The 20,591-nt window shown below is 35.5% G+C and overlaps 1 protein-coding gene across 1 annotated transcript; it reads right to left on the minus strand.

Annotated features, from left to right (window-relative positions):
* Positions 1-2,630: 2,630 nt before the first annotated feature.
* On the minus strand, positions 2,631-17,880 carry LOC100890407. Its single transcript, XM_003726552.3, has 8 exons — positions 17,334-17,880; positions 13,759-13,865; positions 11,787-11,824; positions 10,699-10,747; positions 6,593-6,928; positions 5,992-6,153; positions 5,270-5,522; positions 2,631-4,939 (listed from the first exon to the last, which is right to left on the minus strand). The coding sequence occupies exons 2-8, from the start codon at positions 13,856-13,858 to the stop codon at positions 4,528-4,530; spliced, it is 1,350 nt and encodes a 449-aa protein (XP_003726600.3). The 5' UTR covers positions 13,859-13,865; positions 17,334-17,880; the 3' UTR covers positions 2,631-4,527.
* Between the last annotated feature and the right edge of the window lie 2,711 nt (positions 17,881-20,591).

Here is a 20,591-nt window from a genome sequence, read left to right on the forward strand (position 1 = left end):
GATAACGGAAACCGGGGATGAGATGGCGTATTGTTAAACCCGGAACATCTGCAACATACTATAAAAAGGAAAGGTTAATGAATGTCTCACTTTAATGCTTCTTTTTAAGCACAGTCGGTAATAAATGACATTTAGGAGAATACACCAGCCTCCCTCTTTCTCCATTTCTCTTTTTCTGTAATACACGTGTCACTCTCTCTCTCTTATATAATGCTTTCTATTCTCATGTTTACTTTATACAATAATTGTGTTTGTGTGTGTGCCTGTGGGTTTGTAAGACGCGTGAAACGGGGATAATCGTGATTAAGTATACATACATGTAACTTCCAAGTGGGGATACACTGGTAACTGTGGATATCCCCAGTTGATAACTTACTTATTTTTTCCTAATTTTGGTAAAAGTGACCTGAGAGGATTCTACTACCCATTGCCTGCAAGAGTTCCAAGACATCCACATTTTCATAGTAAGACACCACATTTTCGAGCGCTACTCTGTGTATCATCTGAGATTTTAAAATTCTAATAAAATGAACAGCGCCTAGTAAACTCTTACATGAAAACAGGGGGCTAAATTCTTGTTATTCTTTGACAAAATGTGATTATATTCATTTATCTGGCCGCCAGATAGATAAATGGAAATACATTTTGTCAAAGAAAAAGAATCTTTATAAAAACACCTCAAATTCCAATATCCCCGATATTATAGTTAAAGATAGTTAACGATAAATATCCCCAGTTGGCACGTTGTACCTGTATGTGTGTGTGTGTGTGTGTGTGTGTATATATATATATAACTAAACATACTTCTCTTCTTAAAAATTGGGGCATTTTCTCTATATTCCGATTTCTTGTCAACAGAGCATTATAATGATCTTCACTGCCTACTAATACATTTCTCTAAGCATAGGCCTGGAGGTTTTTTGTTTTGGGGAAATATTTGTGTCCTACTGGAATAGCTGCATAAAGCTTGCAGAAAGCCACTATGATTATATTTGTGGCAAGATATGGCGCAAACTATTGTCTAAACATCCCTAGGGAATGAAGATGGTGCACATATGACTTGTACTAGTTTGAAACCCTTCACTGTTTAAAAATATATATAAATTGGTCTAACTCATTGTATCCAGCCGTGGATAATATCGTCAATAGGAACATACATGCGTCAAAAGGATGAACAATTTCATGGCTCCATCCTCGCAAACTATCTCATTTTATTAACTATAGAAGAAAATTCCTCTGTCTTAAACTTTTAGGTAATCGATGTTAATAAATCTCGCATAAATTTTGTTTGATTGGTAATCTTTCAAAGTAAGAAAACATAAATCCGACTAACATTTGCAAACTATTAAGATGGAGAGTGTCACAATTCATTTGAAATAATTTGTAGCATCGCATTTCTTCAAATATTGTTCTTAATAATAATAATACTTATGGTAATTTTTATCAATACAATTTTAACTTTTTACAAAATGAGGCCATACAATCTACGCATATCAGAAGCGAATGCAGAACACGATATATCATTGTGAATCACAGCTGAAAAGTGCACATCTTAATGACTCTGGTTTATAGCAAAATATGGTTGGAATGTTGAGGTATATCTTGACATTATTTATATCGGACGCTCGTCGCTTGGAGTATCAAATTAATATGTCAATTGTCACTCGACAAGATTGGCGCTTCTTTGTAAACGTGGTACACACCTTCCTCGACGCAGATGGCGCGTGGAAGGTATTTGCAATCGGCACACTCAAAACTCCACTATCTGGCAATCAAATACCTCTGACAAATAAAAGTTGTGTAATATATGGTACACTCCTTGGTCCTATATACGAATTATAAGAAAACAAAGAATATAATAATACGACAGCATCAAGTGTTTCATGATACAATGTTACATAATTATGACGAATACCGCACGCTTGTTAATCATCCACAGAAAACAAAGACCCCGAACAACAAGCCTCGAGAGAAAAAATATGATATCTTCAGTATCTGTCATAAAGATAATGTCTAAAAGGCGTATAGAAACGGGAAAAATCAGTTTATTTTTCTTGTTTATATATGTATATATATACTCAGCTGGGGCCGTCCGACCCCTCCCCCCCCCCTCTCTCTCTCTCCTTGAACATGTTTATAACCCTTCCTCCTCTTTCACTCTCATTCTCTTTGTACTCTCTCTCTCTCATTTACTCTTTGTACATTTTTATTTAAAAATCTTTAACTCTCTCCTTTATTGTCTTTTCCCCCTTCTCCCTGTCTCTCTCTCTCTCTCTCTCTCTCGATTGCAACGGATATATCTTTCATCATAATACATGTACACTCATCTCTTGTCTTCTACCCCCCCCCCACCAGTTTGCAAAGAACTTCATTATTTTAAATTTCATTCATTTTGATCATCAAGTGATTCACCTACCAAGATATTGCGGGAAAAAACGTTTGGAGGATTTTTTCGATTATGAGCAACATAAATACGATACATTTGATAACTAGAAAATATATTTCCTTGGAAATGTTTGCAACCAAATATCTCCAGACACATAAAAAAAAGAATATATCAAACGTAGATTATTCAATAAGGATAAAACGTGTCCTCTTAAACCTAATGACTCGAAGTGGCTACATAACTCTTTTAATGCATTTTGAGCTCTTTATTCAACCATTTTTACAATAAGTTATCTGTACAATGGGCAAAAAAGAAAAGTCATCTGCATATTTCTCAACAAAACCGGAATAGAATATGTAACACAGGATATACTTGCGAACTCAGCAAATACTGACAGGGATACATGAACAGATTGTTTATCTTGTACCTTGAAAGTTTCGCATCTTGTAAGATGTTTTATACTTCCACAGTACATCTTTAACACTATCAATATATGTTTTTATTATAAATTACAAATAACAATGAAACTCAATATAAATGATCCCATCTGTATGAAATAGGTTTAAGTTAAAAATTCCTCCATATTTATTTCTTCTCAATAAAGAGAAATAAGGTTAATGAAAAGGTTCGGGTAATGGAGTCAGAAGATATAAATTTTGGATTCTAAATGTAAAGGTAGTGCTTTTGAAAGACACACCTATCAAATAAATATGGTCATACCAGACTAGATTATATAATTTACTTCTTCCTATATCTATGAACAAAAAAGAAAAGGAATAACAATAACACAGAACAAAACATTAATATTACATTGCAAAGCGTAAGTTTTGTACAATACAGTAATAATTTACATACAACAAAGTATTCGTACTTCATTGTTTAGGCAGTATTATGCAGATGGCGAGTGTCTCTCATTTTAATACGGAACCATTACTTTAATGGTGGATTTGAAATCAAGGTAAGAAAATATAAATGTAAAGTTAATTAAACTGAAAGTAGTATTTTTAAAAAGTACTTTATTTCACTTGGTGGTTATAATTGATTAAAGGTTCTTAGTCCAGTTGTCAAAACTTTTTTATTCTAAAAAAGTATTGCAATATACAAATTAGCGCATGCACAATAACAACAACTACATTCACTTCCATGAATATATTCATGTATGTTCAAGGCAGTTATGTACATGAATTACACAATATGGAAAGGGAGCAAAATTTGTTTTGAAAGAAATAATATAAAGAGGGAAATCGAGAAATAGACCAAATGCTGGAAGTAAATGGGCATGGTGTGACGTGATGAGAAATATTTGTATTCCTTGTGTAAATGTCCACCTGAACGTAGTGGCGGAGCGCAGTCACTGGTCTCATCGGGGGGGACGGGTATCGACCTTACTAGATTGATGAAATGCGAGAAAGCAGGGCCCTCGTTTAGGGATATGAAGAAGAGAAAAGTATCGTCTTCTTTTCACGTTGTCTTCCTTCTCTCTCTCTCTTTTTTCCCCTTTATAGTCAACCGACTGAAGAGGCATGTGCCCCGTGCCTCCCCTTTGTTGTTATGACATTGTGTAAATGGCTAGGCATTCCAACAAGTAAACTTACAAATCGACAACAAGAAAGGTCACTGAAGTCATTAAACCAATATTTTTCATTTCTTATATCGTCGTTGTCAGGTAGAAATTGTTAACCACTAAGTTTCTTGTAAATCTAAAGAGTATTTAACGACTCTTTAGAGCCCGGTTCTTATAAAGACAATACATTGTCATCGAGATACATGATTTTAGCATACTGTAATGACAGCAATCCTTTTCTCTTCTTGATCAACGTCCTATGGCAGAAATAACCAGAAACTTAATCATTAAGTTCCAACATCCGCTCTGCATTCTATTAACAATTACAATGCAACACATCTGCTCTAGAAAATGGTTGAAATATGAAATATTTGTTTATTTTATATGCCTGGTATCTGTTCAAACTAATATTAGAAGCCTTCTATAGTTACCCCTTTTCACCTTCTTTACATCCTCACATTCTACTTAAAATCATTTGTGTGTTTTTATGTAAACAAGAATGAACTGTTTGTATTTACGTAAAATGTATAAGTTCGTATGTTTCCCCAATGGAAATAAAGAATTTGAAATGAAATATTCATTGTGAGACACTCTGACTGGCTTCATTGGAAATGCCAATTAGGCTGGAATGTAGTGATTCCAGGTACTCAGTTGATCTGACATCAGGGTTGACGTTCTTCACCATCTCACAAGCTCGTGTAGGATCAACCCTGGCCCATACTAACTTGGTTGTTATAGGCGATGAATCCCTGTCCCATTTCTGGGCAAAGCTGAACCAGACTGCAGGCAGTCTTAGATTAGTGCGATTCCCCAAGGCCACGCTAATTCCCAGGGATTGCTGGAATTTTCCCCAGTTGAAGACTTCAGTCTCTTTGTTCCTACTCAGCTCTTTGGCTATACCGGGTTCTTCCTGAGTGCTTTGCCAAAAGAGCTTGGTATTCGAACTTCTTTTCACATAGATGTTCCCTTCTCGCGAGTAAAACTCAACTCTGTAACAAAATCAACATCAGAAACAAAACTGATGAGATACAAAGGTAAACCACAATAATTATGAAGGGGAAGGGGCCTTGGAATGATCCGGCAAAACGGTCTGACAATATTGGTAGCATTCCTTTTATCTTTAAAAAATGATGAAGCATATAATCTTTTCCGCTCATCTAAAATTGCCCATGGAAGGGTAAATTTATAGCACTACGGATAATCCGAAGTGACCACTATTACCCCAAAACATACGGTCAACTGTAGGATAACAAGCATAACTATGAAACGATTCTCTTTTCAACAAAGAATTATGGATTTCAGAGTTATTCATGTCTTACCCTCGATGGAAGCCCTGCAAGATCAACTCAGTGAATCGCTTCTGTTTCTCTTTGACCCAAGGGAACTCTTTCAGGGAGCCGTCCTTTTCGTTCTTGGTCTTGACTGGAATCGATATCCTTTCTACCTCATCTGGTACAAGGATAGGAGCTTGGTCTGATGGCTGATAATGAAGTAAGCATCCTCCCTTCTTGGTGACGACCTTCTCTAACATGGGCGTAGACATGAACTTGACGCTTACCTTGAAATGGTCAACTGAAAAACCAGGGAAAATGGGGACGAATAATCACGGTTCAGTCGTTAGTTGCGTTGATTACTATCAGATAGACATGAGCTTTCAGCTACTATGACAGATGCAGACAGTGTATTATTCCATTTTTATTGACTGTAATGTTTTATATCATTTTAAACCGAGTACTATACACAATGGCGTAGCTACGAAAAAAGCGATAAGAGACAGCAAGAAAAAGGAAAAGGGGGCAGGACGAGAAAAGAGGACGCATAAACAACCTCCCTCACAATTCCTATAATCAGTAGCCTTATTAATTCGCATTTAATTTTCAGAGTAAAACCAGTGTCCCCTCCCCTTCGGCCATGTAGGGGAAGAATTCCCGAAAATCATATTTTAGGGGGGGGGGGTGTGACCAGGTTGTGACACCAGAACATTACTATAGAACAAGAGAAATGGTAAAATTAAGGATTAATAATAATAAAAGAAACTTACATTCCGGCAACTCGTAATCTGAGAAGTACCCTCCAGATGTTGCAGTTGTGCCGTTTGCAGAGGTACCAGATATGGCTTGGGTTTGACTGCTGTCCGGTAGAGCCTGTCTTTGTGTAGCCATTCTACTAGCCGAAGGTACCTGGCGGTGTTCAATTGACTGTACTGCATTCAAAACAAAAATATCAAGGTTTTACGTTGACCACGATCCAAGTTCACATGTTATTGTAATACAATTATGTGAAAATGCAATTATTTACTTGACCATGGCACCTCACACTGGCAAACAGCATCATCATCACGGGGTAGCTTCTAGGAGCTACTGTAAGGGATTGTCAATTCAAGGTTAAAGGTACCATGTTTCTAACTTTCCTTCTGCTGCTAGGACCTATTTTATGATTTCATGAGTCATCTAAGTATCTAATATTTTTGTAAATAAGTGGAAAATTGCTATTTCTTTGCAAATTCTGCTTTGACAGAGATGTACTTTTTTCAAGTCAAACTGTCAACCAACAACAACAAAAAACATACATTTCTTACAAGACATGTTACCAAGTCAAAAGTGGGTGGCAAAATGAAAAGTTCTCTCGCTGGTCATACTCACTTGAGGCATTTCTTGTTGCATTCAATTCAATAGATCCAAGGCTCTCTCCAAGTGCATTAGGGTCTGCCATAAGCGTTTCTCTGACATTTTCCGAGTTCACCCGCATTGGATCAATGTCTGCTAGACTGCTATCAATCCTCTCTGATTGGACCGAGCCATCATCGAGACTGACGACAGGAACAGCGTGGGCCTGTGGGGTCATCGGTGACACGGCGCTTAACATGGGGTTGCTGAAAGGACTCTGGATATACGAGTTCTGGGAAAAACCTCCATCATTTTCAGGATTTACCTGAATAGCGGCTGCTTCCGAAGAGTTTGCCTCCATAGCCTCCATAGCTGTGCACAAAAACAAGATTTTATTTTTCATAACGTTTTATCAATCAAGTTATCAAGAATTATTGTGACCTGTATAGATCGAAATAGAGAGATGATAATAATAATGATAATAGTGTAAACTTATAGAGCGCATACACCGTCCAGGGACGCTCATGGCGCTAGCTCAGCAACAGTTCTCCTTGATACAAGTAAAGTAAATAATTTTGCAATATTTTTTGCAATATTTTTTTCGTATAACCCATTTCAATCCTCAGCTCTGCCCTCCAGCTGCTTCGTTCACTGACAATTTAAGGGACTAGCCCAGTCAGCACATTATTCACAGAAGCTCTAGCATCTGAGGCCAACAGGCCCCACACGGGCAGCCAATGAGACTAAAGGGTGATAACTAATTAATTTCAAATGTATATACAAATAACATATCAATTATGGATTTAGTAAAATAAACCTTTACAACTTAAGGAAATACTGGGTTACAGAATGAATAGGTAAGTCTTAAAACGAGTTTTAAAGGTGGAGTATGTTGCAATACAGCGAAGTGATGAGGGAAGCTTATTCCATAATTTGGCTGCTGCATGCGAAAAAGCATGGTCTCCCCATGAATGACGGGTATGGGGAATTTGCAGCAAATTATCACTTCCAGATCTTAAGGTACGAGTTGGATTGTAGGGGTGTAGTGAGTCTTTAATGTATTGTGGCGAAATTCCACGGAAAGCCCGATAAACAAGTAACATAATTTTGAAGTGGACCCTTTTCTGGACAGGTAGCCAGTGAAGAGAGCGTAATTTAGGCGTAATAGAAGACATTCTTGGTGTGAAAGTAAGGAGTCTTGCACTGGAATTTTGTTTTGTGAGTCCAAATAGAATAGAATTACAAAAATCTAAGCGGGATGAGATGAATGCATGGATTAATTGTTCACATGCTTTTTGAGTCAGAGATTTTTCGTATGAACCCAAGGTTCCGCAGTTGATATCTCACAGACTTTGATATGCAAGATACATGTTCAATAAATGACATATTATTGTCAAATATCACACCGAGGTTACGGACCTTTGAGGCTGGTTTTATAACTTTGTCACCTACATGCTAGCTTAAATGAGTATGATTTGCTCTCATTAAAGAATTCTTAGAGCCCAAAATGATAAACTCAGTTTTATTTTCATTTATTTTAAGACCGTTGGAATCCATCCAGCCTTTCATGTCATTAATACAGGCTTCTAAAAAATCTCTTAAAATCGATAATTGCATCTGAGGAAGGATGTACAGAAATGAAAAGCTGAATATCATCAGCGTAACAATGATATTTTATATTATGCTTTCTTATTATTGTACTGATTGGCTCAAGGTAAACAGAAAACATTAACGGGCCACCAACAGACCGTTGTGGCACACCATATGAAAGATAAGTTTTGTCAGATTGAGAGTTATTTACAGAGACATGCTGGGTTCTTTTATGAATGTATGATGAAAACCACTGCAACGCAGTTCCTGTTACCCCCAAGAGACTGTAGTCTCTTAACAAGTATTGTGTGGTCAATAGTGTCGAAAGCACTTGACATATCAAGTAGCACAAGAAAAGTAATGTTACCTTTATCCATTTCAGAGAGGATACTATCCACAAGATTAGTTAGCAGCGTTTCCACACTATAGTGTGGGCGGTAGGCAGATTGAAAATTATCAATTAAATTATTTTCAATGAGATATGTGCGAAGACGTGAGAAAGCCACTCGTTCTGTGAGTTTGGACAGATACGACACTCACTGTCCAAATTAGATTTTTTTTTTCAAGGTGGGGCACACTGCTGCAATCTTCATACTGTCAGGAATTACCCCTGAACCAAGACTTGTGTTAATTGTAGTTATAATTGATGGTATAATAGCAGGGAGACATTGTTTCAAAAGCAATATAGGTATGGGGTCAAGTTCACTGGATTTAGAAGGTGAACTCATTATGATTGACTTAATTTCATCAGGTGTTGTTGGAGATAGTGTATCTAGTGTCTTCTCTGTAATCAAAGGAATGTCAAACCCTCCGATATTAGTAAGAGCTGATCTGATATTCTGATTTTTTTTTCCACAAAGAAACTGTTAAAACGATCTGCAAGATTTACATACGTAGGAAGGGGAGATTTCTTACTTCTGTTAAGTAAAACGTTTGCAACTCTAAACAGCTGTCTTGTACTTGTGCAGCTTTCAACCATCATAGCGTTATATGATGTTTTGGCAGCGTGAACACTTATTTGCACTAACTGACGCTGCTTCTGATATTTCTCACGATCAGACTCTAGGCCCGATTTAAGCAATTTGCGCTCCAATTTCCTACGTTGGAATTTTTTGTTTGCAATATCTTGACAGTAACACTTTGTGTTAGGACGAACTGTGACACATCTCTGTTTCACAGGATCATACTCATCAAGGACAGTTCTTGATAGAGAATTATAACATTCAACAGATTCTGAAACATCACTATTTGAACAGTTTCCAAGGAGAGATAGTTCAGGGATTTTTTCCATAAATGATACAATATTTATTGACTTAATGTTACGTGTGTGTATCACACTCTTTGCAGCAGGAGGTTTTATTAAGTTACAAATTATGGCAGAATCGTCGGAAAGACCATCCACCACCATTACATCCGTCACATTACTTATATCTGACTGGCGAGTGATTAGCAAGTCTGGAGTGTGGCCATGTATGTGTGTTGGGACCTGAATATGTTGTTTAAGGTCATAGGCACTTAGAGTTTCGAGGAAGAGCCTGGTATTTGGCGAAACATTATGAACATGAATGTTCAAATCCCCAGCAATTAACAAACTAGAATTCTTAAAAAGAAGGCAGTCAAAGAGACAAGAGAAATCATCTATGAATTGCTTGAGAGAGGATGAGGCACAGAATATAAAACTAAATTTTGTCCGTTGTAACCAATAATGTCCCAAAAAAATTACGAGGGTATCTTTTGTACCTTTTAAGTGCGGATGGTAATAATATATAGATTCAATTATTCAATTTTATATTCATATCAAATAAAAAAGTATAATGCGTGTGTGTGCGTATGTGTGCGTGTGACTTTGTATGTGTGTGTGTGTGTTTTGTAAGGTTGTTCGTTTTCTATTGCTCGAAGATAACATCCTTAGATATTGAGAGGTTCCCTGATAAATGTTTTCACTTTATTAATACACTGTCGCTCATTTAGTTGGAATATTTTTATTTTTTAATCTTCTGTGTGCCCATGCCTTAAGCCATAATGCATGGCCGTTCAGAGGATTTTTTTATGTTGGGGACCGGGGAGAAACAGTCAATGAGTTATTGATAATTTATTGCATTTTCTTTGTTTTTATTTAATTATGGGAACTGCCCCCTACCCTAGCCCCCGCTGCGTACAGTCAGGGTTCAGTGGCAAAGCAATGGCCTCGTAACTGTGAGGCCCCAGGATCAAAACCGTGGCGATGTGTCATATTAGTGCCCTTTTGTGGGGCATTAATCCTTATTACTGTAATTTATGACTTGAGGGCGTAGGTCCCCTAGTTGATAAGCATAGTAGCAGACACATGCTTTAGCAGTCACGCAAAACAAACACTGGCAAATTATTATTCAACAACATCTGAGAATGTATACTATTATTTAGATCTATTAGGAATAATTCATTGTCAAAATAATTCCATAAATTGGAGTAACAAAAAATGATTCCAACTATAATTTAAAAAAAAAATTATGAGCGACAGTGTACATTGCACACTCACTGCTGTGAGTAACTGTAATACAATGAATACGTACCGTCGAAGTGTGTAAATCCGTTGTTTGGACTTGGGCTAGCAAGAAGGTCCTGATGAAAGGAATCCAAGAAATAGACAAAATCGTCATGATTGATTTCATACGATGTTTAATAAATGTGTATATATTTTAGTAAATATACTGCTATGTAAAAATCGCAGTTGCATAATTATCATACACGTTAACTGCTATCAGAATTTGTCAATCGCCACAAAACGGAGATAAAATTAAAGCAAAAATAACGATACACCTTTAAAGATAAACTCCAGTTCTGGTAAAAAAAAAAAAAATTAATTCTCACAGAATCAAACGAAACTTACACTGAATGTTCAAGATTACAAATAAATGACATGTGCCAAACAATTTTGGAAGAAAATGTATACTGGCTGAGTAATGAGCATAGAAAGACAAGGAAATCAAGGTAGTACTAGCCCCGACACCATGTGTGTTGTCCCATATATAGCTTTATGTGTACAGTGCTTGTTACTTTACCAAGACTCGGTCAAATTTATTATGATTTTGATGACTCCAGAACCTTGCAGTGCACACCAATACTTACGTGTTACATGATCAACTGTTTCTGATCCTTTCCACACCTTTTCTTTCACAATGCAATCGCATTACCAGTACTGAAGTTTATCTTTAATCTTTCTTGAATTGCAATGTTCGTTTGTGAAAACAATAAATCAACTGAGGGTAGATTGATATGGGTAATTGGAGAGGAGTGTATCATACTGCTTATCATCCCCTGTGTTATTTGCTTTGATGATGGGGAGGGTGAAGGTTTATATGTTAGGCCTAAAGCTCTAAAACTCGATATTATATAGACAAGTATTCCCTCCTTGTATTCCTACCTCTACCCCATCTATATCCCATTACGTCCATCAATAAAAAGAAAATATTTAGGAACTTTGACAAACTATTACTTGAAACTAGCCAAACTTAAGTATCTCCTTTAAACCCTTGATTTATTAAAATCTCGAAAACGTTATGACATAAATTTCGGGTTTAGAAAACGATATTTCAAACAATTTCCCCAAAATCTTTGCAAACAATTAATAACTACTACTTAACTAAATAATACAACTTACCGAAAGGCTAATGCTGTCAAGAAGCTCAATGTCGGCGCCTGTAAGAAGATAGAATGTAGAGAACGATCGAATTTACACGGCCAATTTTAACAAAATAAAGTTAAATCTCATAACTATGCAGCTATATTTTCCGTTGTACCCCTCCGTCTTGCTACGGTCTTTTACATTCAGAACAAGATGACAACCATTCCATATTACCACTTTTCTCCTTTTTCAATTATTATTATTAGAATGGAGAACAAGGAGGTTTTCGTTTTCTTGTTATTTTTTACTTTATTTCAGACGGCTTGCATTATATCCGAACTTCGTTTTATGAAGCTCATTTAACGCTGAACTCCGTCTCTATGATATGTGAAAGTTTCATCGATCTCTTTTAGACGAATTCGTTCATCGTTTTGTGCAATCTTGCTGGTACCTATCGAGACCAATTTTTTTTTTTAATCTTGCCGATGAAAATCGACATGATACTACAAAAATATTCGAGAATACAATAATTGCTTTAATCTTTTCAGGTTGTTCCTCCTTGAAATGAAGCGAAAATATATATATATTTTTTTTTTTTTTACAGAAGACGCTCTAAAAATCCAAGAGTCAAGTTGTCATGGCAAATTTAATAAGCTTTAATAGCCACTATTTAATTTTTTAAATGAGTAACGAGTTAAAAAATAAAAGTTATTTGGGCATACATTAGAGCATAAAACAGCGGTGAATTAAAAATAAATAATTCAAAGATTTTCTAAGCAGTTTTAGATTAGTAACAATAACATGTTAATTAATAAGCTAAAAAATAATGTAGGCCTACGATCGACATCTAATATATATGTAGGCTTCAAACTAATGGTTGCAAGAATTAAACAAGAAATCATCTATTTATTACAGTGTTATAAATATAGAAAAATGTTACTAAATGTTACTACATTAAATTGACAGTTTTGAAAAATGAACTAAATACAAGTAGGTAAAATGAACAATAAAATAAAAAGGAGATCATGGAACTTAAGAACATAAGTATACTATACGCGTTATACATAGCAGAGTCATTCATCTTACCAATCAATTTTGTTTAATGAAATAGCGGCGAGATAAAAGCAAAATCACAAAAAACGAAACTGAACTGGACCTGGAAGCGCTGGTCTACAAATATTTCCAACTACAAATAGTTGCATATAAGGCTGATCGAAGAGCAATAATGTAGTTTGGTATATTCCTCACAGGTTAAATAGGTAAACCTGAAGCCATAAACTGATGGAGGCAATCCCCGATTCCGAATTAGGCTACGGTAATTCTTGCCATGTTTTGCTGAACAGCCAGCTTGAATGGTGGAAATAAACAAAACGTGATCGCCCCCGCGTTCCTCGATCAGAGACTAATCGCAAACGAAAGAGAATGCGAGATGCGCGCGCATACATTAGGGGATTCCCAGAGTATTGGCGATGTCTGGATTGGACGGTTCTCTGGTATTGCGCAATAACTGTATGCACGTACAGGTCAAACTGAGGACATTGCGCAACATTAGTGTTTACATTTGGTTCAAGAGCATGTCATTTTGCCACGATTTACCAAAATCGAACACTGCAGATTACCATGTTGAATGAAATTAAATATACATTTACAACGGACTTAGATATCTCTATAATCATGTATTATGGGATTAGGTATAAATTATCCAAACATCTTCCTTATCTAGAAACGAAGATCCATTATTATTTTGATTAAATATTTATATAATTTTCAATAATTTTACATAAGCTAACGCATCTTCTAAAGTACAGACTTGCTTCTAGAATAAAGAACGGTTCTTTTTTCATGACGATAGCCTTCGCTATAACCATTATACACGTATTATGATTATTAGTATTATTATAAAATTATGAAATACAGTGTTCATGCCCCTATCAGGATGTTCTTAGAAAATAAAAATTCCTCTTCGACCAATTATGGCAAACTATCATGTGATTTTTATTTAACCTACCAAAATCTTGCTGAAGCCCATTCGAAAGATTCGGGAAAAAGTCTACATCCATAGACTCTGAAAATGACGAAAGATCAACTCCGTCATTCATGGTAGACATTATGTGGCTGAAAAAAAACATGAAAATATGATTATACAGGGATGCAATTTTTTTTTTCCGTAGAAATTCCGATTTTGAAAATCTTTCAAAAGAACTATATAAGACAACATAGATATTGACTTTCGGATTATTGTGTATCCCCCCCCCCCTCTCTCTCTCTCTCTCTCTCTCTCGCTGTCTCTATACATTCTCTATGTCTACCTATTTATAACAAGTTCTTATATTCGTATAAAGGTAAATGTTTCAGAATTGTGAAAACCTTTCGTAAAAATATTCATCTTTTTTTGCTTGTTTGTTTTGTCTGATATTGTTTTAAATTTTGTTTTGTTTTTGTTTATTTCTCTGTTTTGGATGTTTTTGTTTTGTTCAATTTCTACTTAAAATCTCAAGCAAAATAATTATCATTTCGAAATGTTGAACCTGATTTGTTACTTTTTTCTTGTTTACATTATTTTTTAGGTTTGGCAAAGGGACATTGAAAAGTCTATATAAGTTTACATATATATATATATATATATAGTAAACTGTATAACATGTATAATTTGTACAATACAAATTTTACTCTGATATATATATATATATATATATTCTTTTTTTTTCCTTATCGACTTGGTACAAAATCATGCAATCTTCCTTCTTGATTTACAATTTTTTTTCTTGCAAATGATACCCTTCTCCCGGGACCCTTCTACAGTACAGTGTCCATCGCTGTATCCTCATTTTCCAATAATCCCATATAAAATCAATGGTTCTGTCTTTCGGTGCCATATGGGCATGGAAAGAAGAAGAGGGGAAGACCTCGTAAAGGCTTTCTAGACGATGTAATAACAGAATGTGGAGAAACGCTGAAACGGATGGCTCAAGACCGAGGAACTTGGAGAGACACTTGATATACACTTTTGATTGGGTCACTGAACCTGTCATAAACTGACAGATCACTATTGAGGGGCATGCACATGAGATAACAATAAACATTAATTAAAAATCGACCAATCGTTAGGCATGTAAAAACACGTCATTTCATACTCAAAGAGTAGTATACCCTAATAGGGCTATTATGTGGGACGATATTTTGTTATTCGGGAAAATCAGTGTTCGGGTTTTACCCAACTCATGTATTGTCATATTACCAAGCAAGACTGTAGAATGGTGAACTGAATGAGGCAGTTTCGACGTCGTCATCGCAGTCGACGAGCAATGATTAAATCGACATCGGCAAATGGTAAGAACTTAAGTGATATTTCATGTGGCCTGATGCTGTACATAAATAACCAATGTTGACATCTCCTAAGGGGGTAGCTTTCAAGGGGGTGATTGTAATATTTCATTATTATTGACATACATAATATGCTTACTAGTGGGTATAAAGGTCATTAAAAAGAGTAATCTTTAGTTTTAAAATTGTACTGAAAGCCATTTCTTTGAAATATACATTAACATTATTTGGCATGAATAAGATTAATTCCTAATTGATCACCATGTGCTAGCAGCATCATAAGGTTGTCATATAATCCTATAGTTACAAATTGCCAACCAATGTCATATTTGTCTAATCACTATGCTTCCATGTATCGTGTATAATCGATTCCAGATAAAAGGGCACGAGTTTAAAAATTGCCGTAATATAGCTTTTGTTTCATAACTGTAAAATGGCCTAATCTGTATTTCTGTATTTTAAATGTAATATCTTTCAAAGTCGATTTTATACATATTTTCCACCTCGTAATTTGTCTTTTTCTTCTATGAATACAATTTCTGCTACAGGTCTCATCGCTCTATCGCACGAGACTACGTACAGTCTAAAAATAAACGGGGAGGACAATATGGGTACAAAGGTCGTTGACAATGAATAGTTTTATTATTTGGAATGGATACAGGTACATTTCCGTGGTTGGTTACGCAGGGGTAGGGGAATCAATAGTAGGCCTACACAATACAGCACGGCCTACGAGTAAAACACTCATCATTCTACGCACCGTATTGATCTGTATTATTTCACACAACTGCTAAGCACCACCATTACTCTTATATTCAAAACTATTTGGTAGTACTCTTGGTCAATAATATCCATCGTTAATATAGGAAGTCCACAACTAACAATCTCACTTATGTCACCGAGAATTAGTCAAAACAAGAACAAATGACAATCTGCGTAACTATTACGAATAATCTAACCCCTCCTTAAAGAATGCCTGCAGGTAGGAGGAATATAAAAAAAAAAAAATCGGAAATCTATAAACTAATTCTATACCGAGCCTTGTTTCCCACCCCATGCATGAGATATAAATGTCGCTCTTTCCCCCTGTCTATCTGCCATTCATTTATATGTATATATATATATATATATATATATATATATATATATATCTTTCTGTCTCTTCTAATGAAAAATACACAGTCATAAATAATGTAGTTATGAAGACCTTTGCATGTAAATTTCATAAAACCCTATTTACACCCAATTGACTTTTAATAATTATACTGATACTATATATTTCACGCTGATTGATTCTAGTCTGTCATAGGTTATATGGTGAAATGAGTTGTTGGTCATTTGTAGGTTTAGAATTACAATGTTATCAATTCTAGAGAGGATCTAAAGAATTACCTTTAGGCCTAAAGATTTGGAAAATTTCTTAGAATTGGATATCCAACTTCAAATTTCCATTGAGATATGTGGTATCAAAGTGAATTATACAGAATCAGTCAATTTCTTCAAGGCATGTATTAACAAAATACATCATTAATATTTTAAAATATGATAAAAGGGATGTGCGTTTATTTATTCACTTTATTTACTTTTTCATCCCTTTTTAGATTCAATGAATTCAGAAAAACATTTTAAATAGAATAATAAAGGATTTATGATAGGCCTATTAATTATGAGTAGGTGGTCGACCCCATAACGCTGATATTTAAGATTTGAAGGACTTCATAAATATAATAAATTGATTCTCCTGGAGTATGATAGATTATAATGGTAACGACTTTCATTGAAAACAAAATATGATACACCTCCAAACAAAAAATATCCAAATCAACTAGCAAATGGGCCGGACTTGCCCTTTATTAAGACTATCCTTCAATCTAAATGGAGCGATTCATGTATTTTCAATGTATTTTCTTCTCCACATACTGCATGTGTTGAGCTTGGACAGTGACGTCATTGATATCACATACGGTCTGTGGTGAATTCGAGTAAGTAAAATTATACTGATAGTGACTCAAAATCGAGCTATTGATATTGGTGAACAAATAAAAAGGAAACCACAACACATTCTAAATTACACAACAGAATTTAGAAATCAAAGGTCGTTACAAAAATCTACTTGGCTGTTTTAAATAAAATTATTCTTTCTTGAATGGATCAAGTTTGAAATTGAAAATAAATAATTATTGATTTTCAGCAAAGGAGGAAACACATGTTTGTTACAAATGGCTGTGTCACGTCCAAAACCAGACCATCGAAACTTACCTTTCAAATAGATAATAGTGATGATTCAATCAGTTTAATACTAATAGCTGACACTGCACTGTCCGCCCACGGGTCACCTGGATGCGAGGTCAATCGAATGACCTAATTAAGACAAGTCCGAACAAGAATGAAACAAAATTATGTTTCATCAACTCACTTATCACGTCTGAGTCACTCCAAGAAAATATCTGCAATGTACAAAGAGGAATTTTCCGTCTCGAGTCACTTCGAGCTCTTTCTAACGCGATATCTGCATTGAATTACACGCTAACTGGTGGGCTGTGTCGTTTGTTCACGTGGCGAATTCAAGTGTAACTTTTAGTTCTAGCGTACCCTCCAAATATATTCCTTCACCGTAAAGCAGTTAGGCTATATATATAATTCATATTATGGTCAAATGCACGAGTAGTTCCTGTTATGTACTGTTCTTGTCAACAGACTTCTAACACAACACATACTTAGTCCGAGGACACGTATTCTAAATCAGCAAAATGTAGTAGACATTACGTACGCTATGCAGTGCATTACTATGTAGGGGTTTTCCATACGGTGAAAATCCCCTTTGCCAGCGTTGTAACGGGGAAGCCCCGAATTTTCCAGACGAATTTATAGAGGGCGCCATTATATTTCCTATCTCTTTGTATATCGATGTGGAAATAATAGGCTGCCCGTCACTGTAATTATGCCTATAGTCAGCCTCTAGAATTGTATTCTTTATGTGATCTCAATGTACAGGGTGATGAATTTTATGATGCCCTCGTATGCCCGGTCTGAAATGTTAATACAATAAATTGACCTATTATCAAATTTCATTCACAAAATCGAAGCAGTAGACCTTCAGTATCTGCATGTACATGTATATAGATATATACAATACAATGTATGTTATTTTATTTTATTTTTTAGAAAACTATACGTACCTTTAGCTCTGACAATATCTTATATAGAGTACTTAAGTAATTTTGTATTATCTTTCCTTTAATTTATTGTGTATTGTTTGCTGCCAAAAAACCTTTCTTTCGAAAGTTATGTTTTTTTACTGTCTTTCTTTGTAAAATATCATCGTTATATATGTATTATTCTTTAAGAATGAACAATAAATCGGGTAATCACCTAAGCTATGACATAATTGTTCACATTTATTTGTTTGGAGCCGCTCCTACGTGCCAAGTTCACTGGCTAATAAATTAGGTTCACAGACTTTTAATAGACATGGAAACCCGAAAAATATGATAGTTATCTTCAGCAGCAAATGTTCAACATTTAGTAATTTTATGTGATAAAAAAGTGACTTGCCAACTTGTGGTAGGACCCGTTTATTACACATTTGTATTCATAAAAGTGGTAATATATTTGGAACGATCAATTTCCGCAGTGCATTCCCCTTATTCGAGAAGCGACTTCTTTATATAGATTTCTTATCAAAATTTTATTTTTTAAGTGTAAAGGCTTCCAGCATAAGTTGGAGCATCGCATTTCTTCAAATGTTATTCTTAAAAATAATGTTTACGGTTATTTTTCAACAAAATGACGCAATAAAAACTACGCATATCAAAAGTAAATGCAGAACACGATATAATTGTGAATCACAGCTGACTAGAAGACAGACTCTGGTTAGTAAACAAAAATATGGTTGGAATGTCGAGGTATAGCTCATCGCTTGGAGTTTCAAATTATGTCAACTGTCCTTCGACTAGTTTGGCGCTTCTTTGTATTAAAGCGAAGGATGTACCTTGCTCGACGAAGATGGCGTGTGGATGGTATTTAGAAATTTTCTTGATAAAAAATCTACCGAAACGCTTATACATGCATTTATTACATGCCGTCTTGATCAATGCAACAGCCTTCTTTATGGCCTTCCGGAGTCGCACATTGCAAAACTCCAGAGAATCCAAAACTCTGCTGCCAGGCTTGTAACACGCACACGTTCTTGTGAACACATCACCCCAGTACTTCGCGAATTGCATTGGTTGCCGGTGACGTACCGCATCATGTACAAAATCTTAGTTTTAACTTATAAATGCATTCATGAATTGGCACCAATTTATCTGCAAGAATTAATCGAGGAATACAAACCCTCACGCAATTTACGGTCATCTTCACAATTAAACCTCGTATCTACTTCTGTGTCAACTCTCTCTTATGGTAATCGCTCCTTTCGCAAAGCTTCTGCTGAACTTTGGAACAAATTACCTTTAAATGTAAAAAACTGTCAAACCGTTAACCTATTCAAAACTAGTCTCAAGACACATTTATTCAAAATTGCGTTCGATGATTAATTATCTCTGTTCACTTTGATGTGTATTCCATATGTATTGTTATTTGTAGGTTTATTTGCATTTTTAGTTTTGTATAAGATGTAATTGTATATCAGTCTATTTTGTGTGTATAGCGCTTAGAGACTTCGGTGGTAAGCGCTTTATAAGTAACGTTTTTATTATTATTATTATTATTATTTTTGTTTTACTGACACGATAAGCCAGTTCATAGATGCAATCTGCGCATGGGCAGATAAAGGTCATTTGTACCAAAAAGGTAAAACCCACCAGAGATGAATACTAGATATGCGCTCATGAAAGTTATGTAACATTATTCATTTATGCACCCACGGTACATTCTAAGATACGCAGGTGGAAGTATTCTTTTCAAGAGGGCAAATAAAAGGTATTCATGAAGCACATCTAGGACTTTGGCAGTTATTATTCTAAGATGCTCGAAGTAGAACTTCTCCATGTGTAAAAGATCTGTGGATGTTTGGGGTCATTTGTACCATGTGCTATCTGTAAACTCCCTTATTCATGAGCAGAAAATCGACACAATAAAAAGTCCCCTATCCGGGAATCAGGTATAATTTTTCCTTCACAAAAAGCTGTATAATATCTGGTACACTCCTTGGTCCTATATAAAAATATAAGAAAACAACGAACATACAGTTATGACAGAATAAATTGTTCCATGGTACAATTTTACATTATAAGGAATACCGCACGTTGGTTTAATCATTCACAGAAAGTAAGGACCCCGAACAACATGCCTTGAGAGAAATAATTATGATATCTTGGTATCTGTCATAAAGAATACATCCGAAGGGCGTAGTTAAACGGGAATAATCAGTTTATTTTTCCTGTTTAAATCTAGCCTATATCTATATACTCAACTGGGGCCGTCCAACCCCCCCCCCCCCCCCCTCCTCCCACCTTTTTCTCTCTTCTCTCTCTCTCTCTCTCTCTCGGGTATAATGTTTCTCTCTCTTCCTCC

The sequence above is a fragment of the Strongylocentrotus purpuratus genome, unplaced genomic scaffold (assembly GCF_000002235.5).
Source record: "Strongylocentrotus purpuratus isolate Spur 01 unplaced genomic scaffold, Spur_5.0 spur5_scaffold_8, whole genome shotgun sequence".
NCBI lineage: Eukaryota > Metazoa > Echinodermata > Echinoidea > Camarodonta > Strongylocentrotidae > Strongylocentrotus > Strongylocentrotus purpuratus.

What these genes read in the sequence shown, in the direction of transcription:
- LOC100890407 (XM_003726552.3), bottom strand. Translation starts at nt 13,858, where the DNA reads ATGTCTACCATGAATGACGGAGTTGATCTTTCGTCATTTTCAGAGTCT. An exon ending in TGCAACAAGAAATGCCTCAA is followed by an intron (nt 6,154 to 6,592) that starts GTGAGTATGACC and finishes TTTTGAATGCAG; the next exon opens with TACAGTCAATTGAACACCGC. An exon ending in AGATTACGAGTTGCCGGAAT is followed by an intron (nt 5,523 to 5,991) that starts GTAAGTTTCTTT and finishes CTGGTTTTTCAG; the next exon opens with TTGACCATTTCAAGGTAAGC.